General features: G+C 43.1%; 1 protein-coding gene across 3 annotated transcripts in view; it reads left to right on the top strand.

Moving 5' to 3' along the window:
• The window catches only part of cdh4 (cadherin 4, type 1, R-cadherin (retinal)), a 210,489-nt gene that overhangs the window by 178,947 nt on the left and 17,674 nt on the right, over positions 1–13,868 (top strand). For all 3 annotated transcript variants that reach the window (XM_035152798.2, XM_035152795.2, XM_035152796.2), the window contains exon 9: positions 9,628–9,765. In XM_035152798.2, the coding sequence (XP_035008689.1) occupies positions 9,628–9,765 (138 nt within the window). The remainder of the gene's footprint in view (positions 1–9,627; positions 9,766–13,868) is intronic.

Genomic DNA, 13,868 nt, shown 5'->3' with positions numbered 1-13,868 from the left:
ATAACACTATTTTCCAAACTGCTGAGCTACTCCTTGGCTCTTCCCATACTGACTGTGTACTTGACTTCCCTACACTCTGGTAGCTAGCTACCGACTTGCTCCCCCATGTCCCATCCGCTCAAGAACAAGTTGAAAACAACACAGCAGTTCCACTCAGTCATTTATTATTTCACAAAGCTACTCTGCTGGGAGAATACCTTGCACCATATCCACACGCACACACACACGCGCACACACACGCGCACACACACGCGCACACACGCGCACACACACGCTCACACACAAACACACACACACACACAAACACACACACACACACACACACGCGCACACACACGCTCACACACACGCTCACACACAGCCAGGTAGAGCTTCACTTCCAGCTTTTGTCTCCTATGGTCAGAGAAATGTTGAAACAGTCAAATGCAAGTTAGCTGCAATACTGGTAAGCTATTGTAGCATTGTTTTTAAATATTTAATCTCAAAGTTTTGCTATCATTTAACCCAGAAAATAATTTCAGTCCAAAATTGTATTACAATTCCCGAAAACATGTGGCTTTCAACCAGAACTATCATCATTTAAAATTAGATTTCACTGGCTATTATGTAATTTTTTGTAATATATTGAAACTTTGTTACATTGCTTTTGATGAAACTTTTATTGTGATAATCAATGTTATTGTTTTATTTCTCAGGCCTAGTCTACACAATGCCAATGATGCAACAAATCAACTTTTTAAACCTATAAATTCCTAGGCCTCCTGCATGACAAACTACTATTTGATCTCTGAATCCACTAAACCCTAAAGAAATTTGTTTTCTCATCGTGTAGCAAAATAAATGACAGGAAAATATCTAATGTTTTGGCCACTACATGGAGCAGATCACATATAATGATCCACCACTGGTTTGTGTGTGTCCATTGCTGTGGTCGTTCACCATCCCACACACCACCACCAATACCTCAAACACACTGTCCCCGCTGCATCTTCTGTCTTATTCCACTAATGGTGGAGGTCACGCAGGGTATACGTCTGTTTATCCCAAACTGGGATCAGGTGACTGTGGGCATTAACCATGGCAAATTGTCCAGCCTGCAGCCTTTAACTGTCATACTGTGTACACACACACACACACACACACACACACACACCTTCCCTTATCTCTATGGTTCAACTTTTAAGAATATACAACTGGCGAAAATGGGGAAACGCTCAGATCCATATGCTGTCATTATTTGGATCATTCTCATAACTTTGTTGGTTGGTTTTATCAGCGACATAAAAGCACTGACGAAAGTGTGTCATTATGTTTATATTCTGGGAAGTCCCGCTGGTCCATCTCGGCACTAGAGATCACTTAAAACGGGACTTCACTAACAGTAAGGCGGGCGTATTTGGAGAATGATTACAGTTAAAATCTCAAGAACAGAAACAGGTTTTGAAAACAGAGGAAAACAATACATCAATGCTCGTTCCTTATCCAATTTTTATAGAGAGCTGGCATGGCATGATAGCCTGATACATTTGTGTGACAATTTAAATGAGTTTAGTGAACGTGGGCCAGCTCTGTGTCCCTGTTTCCAGCTTGGCCCGGGCGGCAGCAGTAGCAAGTGATGTGAGTGAGGGAAAGCTCATTAATCTGGACACATCAAGCCCGGCTCAGTCCCACCTGCCTCTGATCCTCCCACTAAAACTGGGACACACCTGGGAGTTCACCCACCTGCTGTCAAGGTCGTCAGCTTAAACATAGAAACATGCCCAGACACATGGGCACGTGTTCACAAACACACTCCCGTGCAGCTATGGTTGCTGTGGTAGATGCAGTAAAGCTCACACGGTTTAATGCTTCTTACTGAAGTATGATAAACCTGATCCCAGAAGTCACAATGGTGTAAGACATGCATCTACACAAATATATGAATATGCATTCTCACTCTAGAGACAATGAATAACCAATAAACACCTTTGCTGCTATTCTCTGTTTCCTCTCCCATCTCACTCTCTCTCACACCTCAACTCCACATGCACCATGCTGCTGTGTAACTGGAATATTCATGTGCTAATTAAGGGGTGAAACAGGTTGTCTCGTGTCGAGGAGCCAGAGAGGTACATGGAGGTTAGCTCAGTGTCACTTACCTCTGACACCAGTGAATACCAATGACCCGCCAACACTGTACAGACGCGGTGGCCGAGTGGTTAAGGTGATGGACTGTTAATCCATTGTGCTGTGCATGCGTGGGTTCGAATTTCATCCTCGTCGATTGGCTATTATCATGGGACTAACTGTGAGAGCATGCGCTGCTTGGAAGGATCAGTTTCCTAAGTTGTGAAGCAGTCATTCTGATTGAGATGTGTTCTTGTTCTCGGGAGTCAGAATATGGAGAAACATGGACGCTGTAAATAAAATGTCTTGTATTCATGTGTTTTAAAGGTACAACATAGTTCCACAGGCTCTCTGAGTTGTTCCGACTTGAGATGGCGTTCATGTGACTTTTCTCGGCAAGGAATTATTATTGATTGTTCAGACACCACATCGATCAATTTTGATTTGTATAGCACCTTTCATACAGGGGAGGACTCAATGTGACATGATCGCACAATAATGCATGATGATCCCATGTTATCCCACAGCCTAAAAAGCTGGTCATATGTGTGTATAAGTATAACATGGCTACTTGTGTGTGGTTCTGGTGTTCAGCATTTAAGAGATATATGGATCCGTATTTATAGACCACTTTTAGTCTTGAGGACCACTCAAAGCAATTTACAGCACCGTTTTGCCATCCAACCATTCATTCATCCAGTGCTTCTATGTGCAGCACTTTCTTTATGACACATCATTCATTCACTGCCAGTGCTGCCGTCAGGGGCAATTTGAAGTTCATACAGAATGGGGAGACGGGGATCGACCCGCTGATCTTCTGGTGAGAAGACGACCCGCTCTACCTCTTGAGACAGCCAAAGTTAAAATTCAAATTACGCTTGCAGGAGGTGAAGGTGAATGTTTATATTTTTGTTATGTTGATTTATATATTCAACCAGTAACTTGTTTTAATGTTGTGACTGATTGGAGTATCTTTTGGACTGATTGAGTTTTATTCAGTCCTCATCACACATTGTAGGATAAGTATAAAGGACATGGACAGCGTAAGCAATCTTTGTGTTGGTCACTGAACAGGCTCAGGCAGAAGCAAAGATGTTTATATATGCCTCCCTATGTCCGTATCAAATTGAGCTGCTCCCCAGAAATGATCAAAGACAAATATGTTGTATGTTGTAGAAATAGATGAAACCAGCAGGCTTCCAATGGAGAAGTACATTTGTAATGAAGTACGAGTGTGATGCAGCAGGTAGCATAGAGGGAGATGTCAGGGGGCCACAGCTGGCGTGGATGTTCCCCCCTGGTGCCCTCCCTCCATGGCACCAGCTCCGCTGGCAGGCAGAGCTGTTGTCTTTCATTACCCCAGGCTGTCTAAATCTCCCATGAGCCCTGGGTTGGAACGCTCTGGTGTGGCATGGTGTGGTGTGGGCTGGCGCCAGGCTGTCCTTCGGACTGATGCCAGCTTAGCGTTGGACTGTCTCGCCCTCGATTAGGACATCGCCTGGACTGCCTGAAGGACACGAGAGCCCACAGCCTGGCTCTATTAAGTTCTCCAGAGCCTAACTGAGGATAGAGGCTGAGAGCAGGCATCTGAAATGGGCCTGGGGCTTTATTGTCTGTGAGACGCCGAGTTATGTTAACTTGCCACCTCACACCCGAGCTCCAGGAGCAAGACAACACATCCTTCAGAAGATTGTGAGCGTGTTGCTGAATGAAGCATGTGGATGCATGTAGGTGGATGTTGACTGCTTGCAGCCAACATTCCGTCGAGAAAAGATCAACTCAATATCCACCTTATTATGTGAACACAGCGAGTGTTGAATTTGACCTTTTTATCTTCAGAAAAGAGTGAATTATTTCACTTATGCCACTTTAGTTTTTGCCACTTTCTCTTGCAGATGATACTTTTCTACCTTGGACTTAGGTCAAATATTTCCTTTTTTTCAGCAGCTCTTAGATAAATACTCACAGAGTTTTATAAAAGTTATTTTCTGGGATCAGCCGATGAGTTGAAAGAATAATTTGCTCGCAATATCGTGTCTACAGAATTCAGTCATCTCATGTCCTATTTAATTTGATTTAATAATGTCCGACTCTGCCACAGCCAAGAATAACTACAATTTAGAGACATATCAGTGTCGATAGATTATAGCAAAATATAAACAAGCCATAAAATAATCAAAAGTTGGATCTGATATGATGAAAGTGTATTTTGTTAATATTTTGCCAAATACATTGTCAGATGTTAGACTCCATGCCTGAGTCTCAGGCAGCAACCCGACCGAGCCCCAGGAGAAGATTTGCCAAGCCCAACCTGAACTTGAGAGGCATTCTGCTTTTTGTGTCCAGCCCGATGTTTACATTCAGCAAGTAGAGAGCCCAGCCAATGTGACAGAGCCCAAATATTATTTAATAATTTTGTGTTAAGACCAGATTACCTTTGGTGCAATATTTGTACATCATGTGGCCAACTCCCCTCTCAGTCTAAGGCCTTATTGAATGTTAAATCATGTGTCATTTCAGCGTCAGTTTATCTAAAATCTAGAACAAACTTCCCCCCTCTTTTGATTTGATGTGAACACTCCTCTCTAAACCACATTGGCGTGTCCTGAAATAACCACTGCACAGAGATCTCAACATTGTATCAGATAGTACCGGTAAAGCGTCTGCTACAAACCCATTGGCAGCTTTATTTTATTCAGGATCTCTCCTAATTCCTCTCTTTCTGATTCTACAGTTAAACTTCTGACAGCTTGATAGCACTATGACTACTATTGATTAATTCAATCCAAATACCGCCCGTCTCCTTCTCTTTTTGCTTCCTTAGATTAGAGGAGTTGGACTTACAGCTGCTCCTTTGTTCCTCTCTTCAGAATGGGATCTGAGCAACTGTACAATATTGCTTGCACAGTGGTCTGCTGGCTGACATTTTTGTATAATGTCATTTGGATTGTTATTCTGTTTAAGTCCTCGAGACCTTTCTCTTCTTGTAGCTCTTTGAAGAGAGAGGTCACACCTGACATGATCTCCTGCTAAAAAAAGAATTTCTTTTGTTTTATCTGCTTTCGTCTGTTTGTGACATTCCGGAGCCAATAAGTCTGTTCATCACTCTGTATTGTAATGCTCAGTTGGACAATTAACTGAATGCCTCACCCAGTCGGTGTGTTTTATTCTAGCAGCTTTATTCTTATGTGACTCACAGCCTTTATTTATCCCGTATATGACTCTGAGCTGTTTGCGTAAATGTGGAGGCGTGTATAACCAAGTGGATTCAGAGTTTATATCTCAGATTTACCTACGTAGTGAATATTTCTACAATGGGTTTCAGACAAAAGCTTTCAGAGAACTGCGTGCTGCTTGCAATAAGTTTCCGCTGGCTTGTGCTGTCTTCAAACCAGTCTGGATCCGCTTGTGTCCTCAACCCAACATGGGAGACATCCGCGCGAGGGATGAAGAGAGGAATGGGTGATGAAGATGGAAATAAAACAAGCTCTCTGCAATATTTTGAGACTAACTATTAAAAGATGTACTGTATGACAGAACAGAAGTCCCACAGGGTCCGGTGCTTTACTTGTAACTAGACAGGCACTCAGTCGAGCGCACAAGGTCGATCAGCATGGTTCTCTAGTTCTTATGATAGAAACATAAACAAGGAAGTGGTCTGATAACCTTAATGATTTATATGTCATAATAATATGAAAAGAAAGTTAAAAAAAAAAAATCCTGCATCTTCCCCCTAACCCACATCTGCACTAAAATTGAATGTGTTCTTCTCAGACCCAGGCCCCATCCAAGCAGCAGGTTTTATGGAAATATGTTCAGTAGATTCTGCATAATCCTGCTAACAAATAAATCAAAGACATTATCTCAGCTAGTGATAGGTGGTAGTTGCAGTGTTCAGTCCTATTTGTTACCATATAACAGCTGGAGAAAGACTAGCCTCCCTATGACAATATTTTGATTCCACTAGATCTGGAATTTCATTTGGATCCACACCAACACTCATCAATACCAACCACCTAAATATGTCAGAATTTTTTCAGCAAGATTTGTACATAAATCAACTGTCAAAAAAATGCTTTATCTTGCAATGTTTAAGAAAGTTAAAAAAAACGCCCCATGATCTGGACCGGCCATAAAACTTTATGGGTTCTTCCCTCCGCCAAGGCCAATTATGCCCCCTTATTAAACCCCATTTAAATGTACTTGATCCAGATTTTAATTTGGATCTGCACCAACTTGCACCAACTCATAAATATCAGTCTCTCAATGAAAACAATTTTAACAAACGAAAGTGGAAAAACAATTACGGGGTCGGGGCTCACACCGAGTTTCATGGTTAATCCGTCCAGTAACAAGAACAAACAAAAAACAAACAAACAAACGGTGATGAAGACATAACATTCTTGGCGGAGGTGAACATTTACTGAGCTAGAGAATCGGATGTGTAAAGGAACTGGACTGAACTGAAATAAAATGAACTGAATCGAACTAAACTAAGATTTAATGAAATGAAATGGAATGGCATCAAATCTAATCCAGTAAATTTAATAGAGGTGATCTCAGCTGAACTGAAACTGTTGCAGGGGTCACTGACACTGAGAGTCACTGAGAGAGAGAGAGAGAGAGAGAGAGAGAGAGAGAGAGAGAGAGAGAGAGAGAGAGTCTCAGGGCATTTGAGACAGATTGTAAGTGACAAGCTAATGACTGTGACCAGTAGGAGCCCAGCAGCCGAACACAATCCACAAACAAAACAAATAAAGTGCAGAGGTAACTCACTCTCTCTCTCTCTCTCTCTCTCTCTCTCTCTCTCTCTCTCTCTCCTGCTGACCTCTCCCTCTTTACCTGGGTCTGTGAAAATGCACACCCAGCTTAATTAATTCGCCACTGTACTTGTGTTGCCCAAAAAAAACCTCTGCTCCATTGTGTTGTCCGCTGTCCTCTTACCAACTGTTTTCCTTTACTGTGTTTTCGCTAATAAAGTCTCTCTGGAGCACGAGTCCATTTGCTTACAAACCCTGAACAGCCAGGTTTTTTTTTGGAGCCCGTGCTGCCTGCTGTTTGCCAAACATCAATAGGCTAAAGCTTTTTCCCTGTTTCTTTTCTCCACGATGGTAAACTACCTCATTTGCACCGCTTGAAAAAAAGGAATGGCGTCTATTGTTGGCGGAGCTCTGCGTGCAGGTGTTTCCGTGGCCTCCGATGGCTTTCAGCTTCCGTGAGGCTCTGGGCCTGTGGGGGAGTCTGGGCTGTTGGTGGTGGGACAAGAAGCTGTATGTGCTGCCAGCGCTGGGCTCTAATCTAACAGAGATTTTCTGTTTAGCACTTCTATAGGACTCATTAGAGAGCCCTTTACTGGCTTGTTCAGGCAGCTACTTTGGTGTGTGTGTGTGTGTGTGTGTGTGTGTGTGTGTGTGTGTGTGTGTGTGTGTGTGTGTGTGTGTGTGTGTGTGTGTGTGTGTGTGTGTGTGTGTGTGTGTGTGTGTGTGTGTGTGTGTGTGTGCGCATGTCTGTGTTTGGTGTGCCTGCTCATGCACATATACACCCGGTGTGTATAAGTCTGAGTGTCCCACCTGTTCCCACTCGCTGGAGCATCAGCGGATGTGCATGTGAGCTAGAAGGGCCATAAACTCGCAACTGCCCTCACATGAGTGATACAACCCTGCAGGACAGGAGTCATCTGCCTTCTCCCCCTGCTGTGTGAGAGCTCCACCTGCTGGCCATGCTACTGTCACTTCTCTACACCTGACCAAAGAAAAACAGCATCCATTAGCTACGTAGTCATCGGGTGCTATTTGTCCATTGATGTATGTGACCAAATGAGTCTGCAGAGAGACACATTCATGGAAGGCTTTATTTACTGAAGCGCTGTTTGAGGAGAGATGGTATTGATATTTCATTATGAGTCTAATAAAGGGCAGCCAGTATTGAGTTTTCATTAATAGGATTGCTCCGGTGCAGATTAACTTGTCGACGCATTTCATGGTGACTTGGGGAGAAGCTAAGTGACTCCAGATGCGTGTCTTAACTGGCTGCAGTGGTGTGACTGATCTAGCAATCAGCTGCATCCCTCACAAGTGAAAAAGAAATGTGAGATTTAAAGATAGACAGAGACTGGCGGAGAGATAGACGGATAGAGAAGAGACAGAGGGAGAACACAGTGCAACCAAGATGTGATGAGAAAGATAGCGAGAGATCAAAAGAAGCACAGAATGTGAGTTAACAAAGAGCACGCAATAAACCAGAGGGGGGAAGAAAGAAAGAAGACAAAACTGGAAGAAATAAAAGCAAAAAAAGCTGCTGCCTCTCAGGAAGCAAAGACTGCCCCCTGTACATCTGTGAGTCCCTGTGCTGGGTTTGCTCTTCTTCCTCCAGGCAGTCCCTGACACCCGCGCCACTGGCCACCAACTTGTTTCGAACGCGTGACCCAGTAGTGCAGTGAATTTGATGAAACTAGCCCAGCAACAAACAAACATCAGGCTTTCGATGGTAAGGGATTTGGGATTTTAAGCAAAGCAGCTGGGGGCCTGTGTGGCTAACGCTGGCCCGTCCTTGACGTCCACTCCGTCTTGCTCCCTCTCTTTTCTCTGACACAATGGAGGCCTGAGCCAAATGGATTAATAGGAAGAGGAAAAGACCACAAAGCAGAGAGGCTTATACTGTCAGGACGGACACACACACACACACACACACACTCACTCACACACACAAACACACACGCACTACTCCTCTCCAGTGATGAGACTGAACTTTCAGTACCATTAATAGTGTCATGATGTTTCTTTTTCATTCTCTCGTGTCTAAACAAGGCCTGGTGTGTGACAGTGTCTCGTCATGGCATTGTTACATTCCAGTGTGTGCTGCACTCCCCTCTGGGGGGGTGAGATGAAGGGAACACCTCCCGTCCTTCCAATAAGCGGACTAAATAAGGCCTGTTCACCTCCTGGTATTTCCTGAAGCTCCGTGGCACGTCTTGAAGTGGCGGTGCCTCCATTAAAATGACTGATGATGCAGGTTCATGTTCACACAGCACAAAGACTTTAAGGCAATAATGGATGAGCCTGTTACCAACACATTGCTCTGTGTGTGGCTGTTCATTGTGTGTGTGTGTGTGTGTGTGTGTGTGTGTGTGTGTGTGTGTGTGTGTGTGTGTGTGTGTGTGTGTGTGTGTGTGTGTGTGTGTGTGTGTGTGTGTGTGTGTGTGTGTGTGTGTGTGCGCGCTTGTGCTGTTTACTTAATCTGTTATTGAACAAACCAGGTGCTCTAACAGACTCCAGTTGGTCTGTAGCTTAGCAAAAAGAGAAGATGTGCACATATCCAGGAATAACTGGAAGTTCAGGAGGATTTTATTCATGCATTCACTCATTTATGACTTAATATATTTACTCATTTATAACTCTCAGGGTCATTGTCAAATGGGAGAAATATCTATTTATTGATTCAGTCCTGTGTCCATGTTTTTTGCAGCATTTGATATATCTGCGTATCTGAGTGTGTTTTCTCTTTTTCTGATTCTTTCTACAGAAAGTGTCTCAGTACACCATCATCGTCCAGGCCACAGACATGGAGGGCAACTTGAACTTTGGTTTGTCCAACACAGCCACAGCTCTGATCTCCATCACTGACATCAATGACAATCCCCCAGAACTGACAGTCAGGACGGTGAGTCCACAGCTTTACTCCGATGTTTTATTGTTCTGTGTAAGGAACTGTATGAAAATGACTAGAAGGAAGAAGGGAGGGTTAGGTACAATTTATATTTGCTGAAAGCTGAGGACTCTTATTTCCTTCTTGTGACATTTACTATGTAAAAAAAATTAACTGTTCAAGAAAATCAGCAATTATTCAATCAATTCAAATAGATTTGACCTTTTTTTTTTCATAAAAATGCAGAGCCTCATCCATGCTCTGTTTTTAATATTAAAAAGTTCTTAAATAAGTTTTTGTTCATGACAGAAAAAAATACAGTACAAAAAAACCCTCAGGCACTACATCATCCATACTCTCATGTCTATACATGATATCTAACAGATATTTACATGATGAAATGTGGCCAAGGGGTCTAACATATACATACATATACACAACATATGAAGGGTATGCTGTAAACAGAAGGCAAATTACATTTTAAACTGTAAAGATGAGGAGGGAGGTCACAGCCTTCAGTCCTATTCTGACAATACTCAATGCGTTTTGTCCGTTTTGCAATGTAAGTCTAATTTCTATATCTTAGAAGAAAAGTCAGTCTTACCAGCTCCTGAATCTCTGTGATGATTTCAAGCCATGTATTAACTGTAGGTTTATATCTATTAAAGAGTAATTACTTTTTTGCTGCTACCGTTTTTTTTTTTTTAAACTGTCCAAATACAGTTAAAATGGGTATCTGTCATTTCCTGTTATTCCTTTGTAGCAGGACAATGTGTTATATCTATAGAGTTGTAGCTGTATTTCATCATATTAGCTTTGCCATTAATATATCATTTTGAGATACTGCTTTTCTTTCTTCTTGTTGTTTTTACCCATGTCAAGAGGAGGGTCTAAAATATGAATTAAGATTAATGCTGACAAGAGCCTTGGCAAGAGTCAGCTCCCCTCTCCACCCCACTTGTTTTCATACAGTCCCTAAATATCCCTATAATGTTCTATAGAGCCATCATGCTATACATAGTATTGTATATAAGGGTAGATTATTCTTAGGCAGAGCAGGTTACACAGGCATCCAAGTTAAAGAAAGCTCTTTACCTGGTCTCCGTCAAACGAAACGTAAATATTACAGCTGACAAAGATGTGGGGTAAGGACAGATATATATAAAATATATGACAACACAGTGACAGGTATAAAAAAAACAAATACAGAGAGAGACAGAAAAAGATAGTGTGCCTGAAAGTGAGATGGAAATCAGTTTTGGAGATGGGAAGTATAATCCCACCTCCCCCTCTGTGTGTTCCCTGCCAGCGGGGGCCTCTGGTGGCCAGGGTTTGTCTGTAGGCATCTGGCCCTGGTCCCTGATACCTCCACGTCGGGCTGACAGGAAGCCAGGCTGCAGCTGGCCCACTTCGCTATAGCAGAGTGTGGTTTGTCAGGAGTAGTTTGTTTTTTGATGGTGAGTTTACTGGGAGAGGTTATTGGTGAAGAAACAGCAAAGCAGAGACTCTTCTATGCAGAGTGTCAATGCTTGTGTGTGTGGATGTACGGATGTGTAAGCTTCTGTGTAGCTCGACTCTCTATTCTCTGCCTCGTCATATAGAATCAAAATGCTGACCGCAGCCTGACAGGCCCAGCCTGGATTGTAGCTACTCTTTTATTTGAGCACTTGGATTTCTGAGAGACTGATGCTGTCTGCAGCAGAGCTCAGAGGCAGTGTGTCAGCGTCACACACTGTGATCCCTGTCTCCTCGGCAGGGCCGTCATCAGCGCACATTGCAAGTACAGTTCCAGCCGCGCTCCCTGATAAGAGCTCCCCAGCTGTCAGGGGTAGAGCTCAGTGATCAAGTCGGCTGCTCCTCTCAGAGCCGCTCTGTCCTCCGTCTGCGGCGCTGGCTCCGTCACCGCTCGTCACCGGGGACAAGCTCTGGACCAGAGTCCCACTGCCAAACAGAAACGGACATGCTGTGCTTCAACGGACACGTCCTTGACACGCAGAGCCCACAATGAAGAGACACGCACGTACATATGTGTAGAAGTCAAAAGTAAAACAGCAGCTGAACAAATCGTGATTGTGTGACTCAAAAGTGGTAATGAGTAAAAGTGAATAAAAATGTGTTTTTGTTGTTTTTACGCCACTTAGACACAGACAATGACTCATTGTCACATGAAAATCAGCGACAAAGAAATTGTTCTGCAGCAGATGCCTTTTCCGCTGCATTGTCAGTCTCCACTTTTTTTTGTTTTGCTTCCCACACAAGCAACTCGACTTGGAGTAGTTCAGTAATTATTTGTGTATAACAGACTGGAGAAGAATTCATTGCTCTCTACAGGAGGCACAGAGAAAGCCTGAGCACACTAATTAAGTGAAATTGCTTGTGGGGGCGTAAACCAAGCTGATATGTTGCATCTAATTTGAAAAAAATAAAAGCCAGATTTTTAATCCATTTCACCACATGGGTTTGGATGTGCTATGATGTTGCTATGTTCACCATTGTGTGAGATTCTAGCTGCAATCGCGCTAATCACACAGTTCCAGACAGCGTACCACACCTTTGCTGAAGTGCACCCAGCGGTCGGTCACTCCCTGAACAAGGAAGAGCGGGAGAGCTGCTAGAAAAGTTGTGAGGATAAAAGATGAACTCTCAAACACACAGGCTCCCAGATGTGTAATTGTAATTCACCTGTAGAGCTGCTCTTTGTAAATAGCAGAAAAAGCTGGAGCGCCAGAGATGATTAACTTCCACTACTTTTCCTTTGCTTCCCACTCTTCAATTTAGATTTGTGTTAAAAGAGCAGACTGCAGGAAAAGCAGCGTGATGTCTGTATAACATAAAAAGATGGGTGGAGGATCGACTCTTGTTGCCAGCAGCTTCATCTTTATTACACTATAGCAAAGACATAAGAGCCATCTTAAGTGGACTAATGTCAGTCTGATATCAGTACGAGTCTGTTTTTGGGACATTTATTCTTCCTAATGCCGTCATTTCCATTTGGTGCCGTTTTCAATGCCCCATGAAGGAAGAGAACAGCTCATTTAGTCTTGTTGAGCTCCAGCTCTGCCATGTAAAATGGGACATTTTCATTTGCTGAGTCTGTTTTCAGGAAGGAGGCAGTCGATTCCCCCCGCTGTGCAGTGCACCTTGATGCAGATGTATTTTCTTTAAATGATTTAGCGTCTGTTCAGCGCTGTAGCCTCACTAATTTCCCCTGGCTGGAAGTGTAGCTCAAACGTGTGAAGGCCAGACATGTCTACAGACAGTGTATAAGATGAGAAGATTTGAATGGTCGCAGAATCATGCAGAAGTGACCCTGTATTATATTGGTTTTATTTAGTGCAGTCATTAATACATGTGGGATCTATTGACATGTCACAGGCTCATTAAATAAGACCCTGAGATAAAGTGGATTTGAATAGTGAGGTCACAGGACTCATATTATCCCCAAGGACTAGAACTTTTGACCAGAAAATATGTGTTATAAACACACCTTTCTTTTTGTGTGTTTTGTTGCCACAGCTTCACTAGTCTGGTTTGACTTATGGCAGCCAGTGTTTGCAAATTTAAGATAGATATTACTTTGTAACGGACGGCCTCTAACTTTATGAGTCCTCTCTACTTGTACTTAAAAAAACGGTGCTTAAAGGTGCACCAGTGCAGGCAGTGACTGTGACCTGACTCTACTGAATCACCACAGTCACTTTCAGTAGTGGAGCTCAACTTGCACTGGGGAGTGCAAGCACATGATACACAATAACTAAAAATCTACAATCCTGACGACACATTTTGTGACATTACAAGTCAATTTGCCCTTTTTCCACCCTCTTTGTAACGACCAAATCCTTCAGAAGACTTGAAGCCTGTGTCTCTCGTGGCTTATCAGTGGATCCACATTGCATTTTAAAGAGAGTGGCCATTTTGGGAAGCGCCCCCTCTCTACAGTCAGCACCATTGTGAATGCCTCTGAGAGAGAGAGAGAGAGAGAGAGAGAGAGAGATTTTGTTTGACTGCAGCCAAACAAGCTTGGACGGTTTGTGGTGGTGTTTTTGCTAAAGCTTGGGGTGAAAATGAAATGGAGGAGCCCACTCACCAGAGACTGGGAGTGCATATTTAATTTGTTC

This window comes from Hippoglossus stenolepis, chromosome 3 (assembly GCF_022539355.2).
Source record: "Hippoglossus stenolepis isolate QCI-W04-F060 chromosome 3, HSTE1.2, whole genome shotgun sequence".
NCBI classification, from domain to species: Eukaryota; Metazoa; Chordata; class Actinopteri; order Pleuronectiformes; family Pleuronectidae; genus Hippoglossus; species Hippoglossus stenolepis.
The sequence above is the reverse complement of the archived record's forward strand: the minus strand, read 5'-3'. Positions and strand labels throughout refer to the sequence as shown.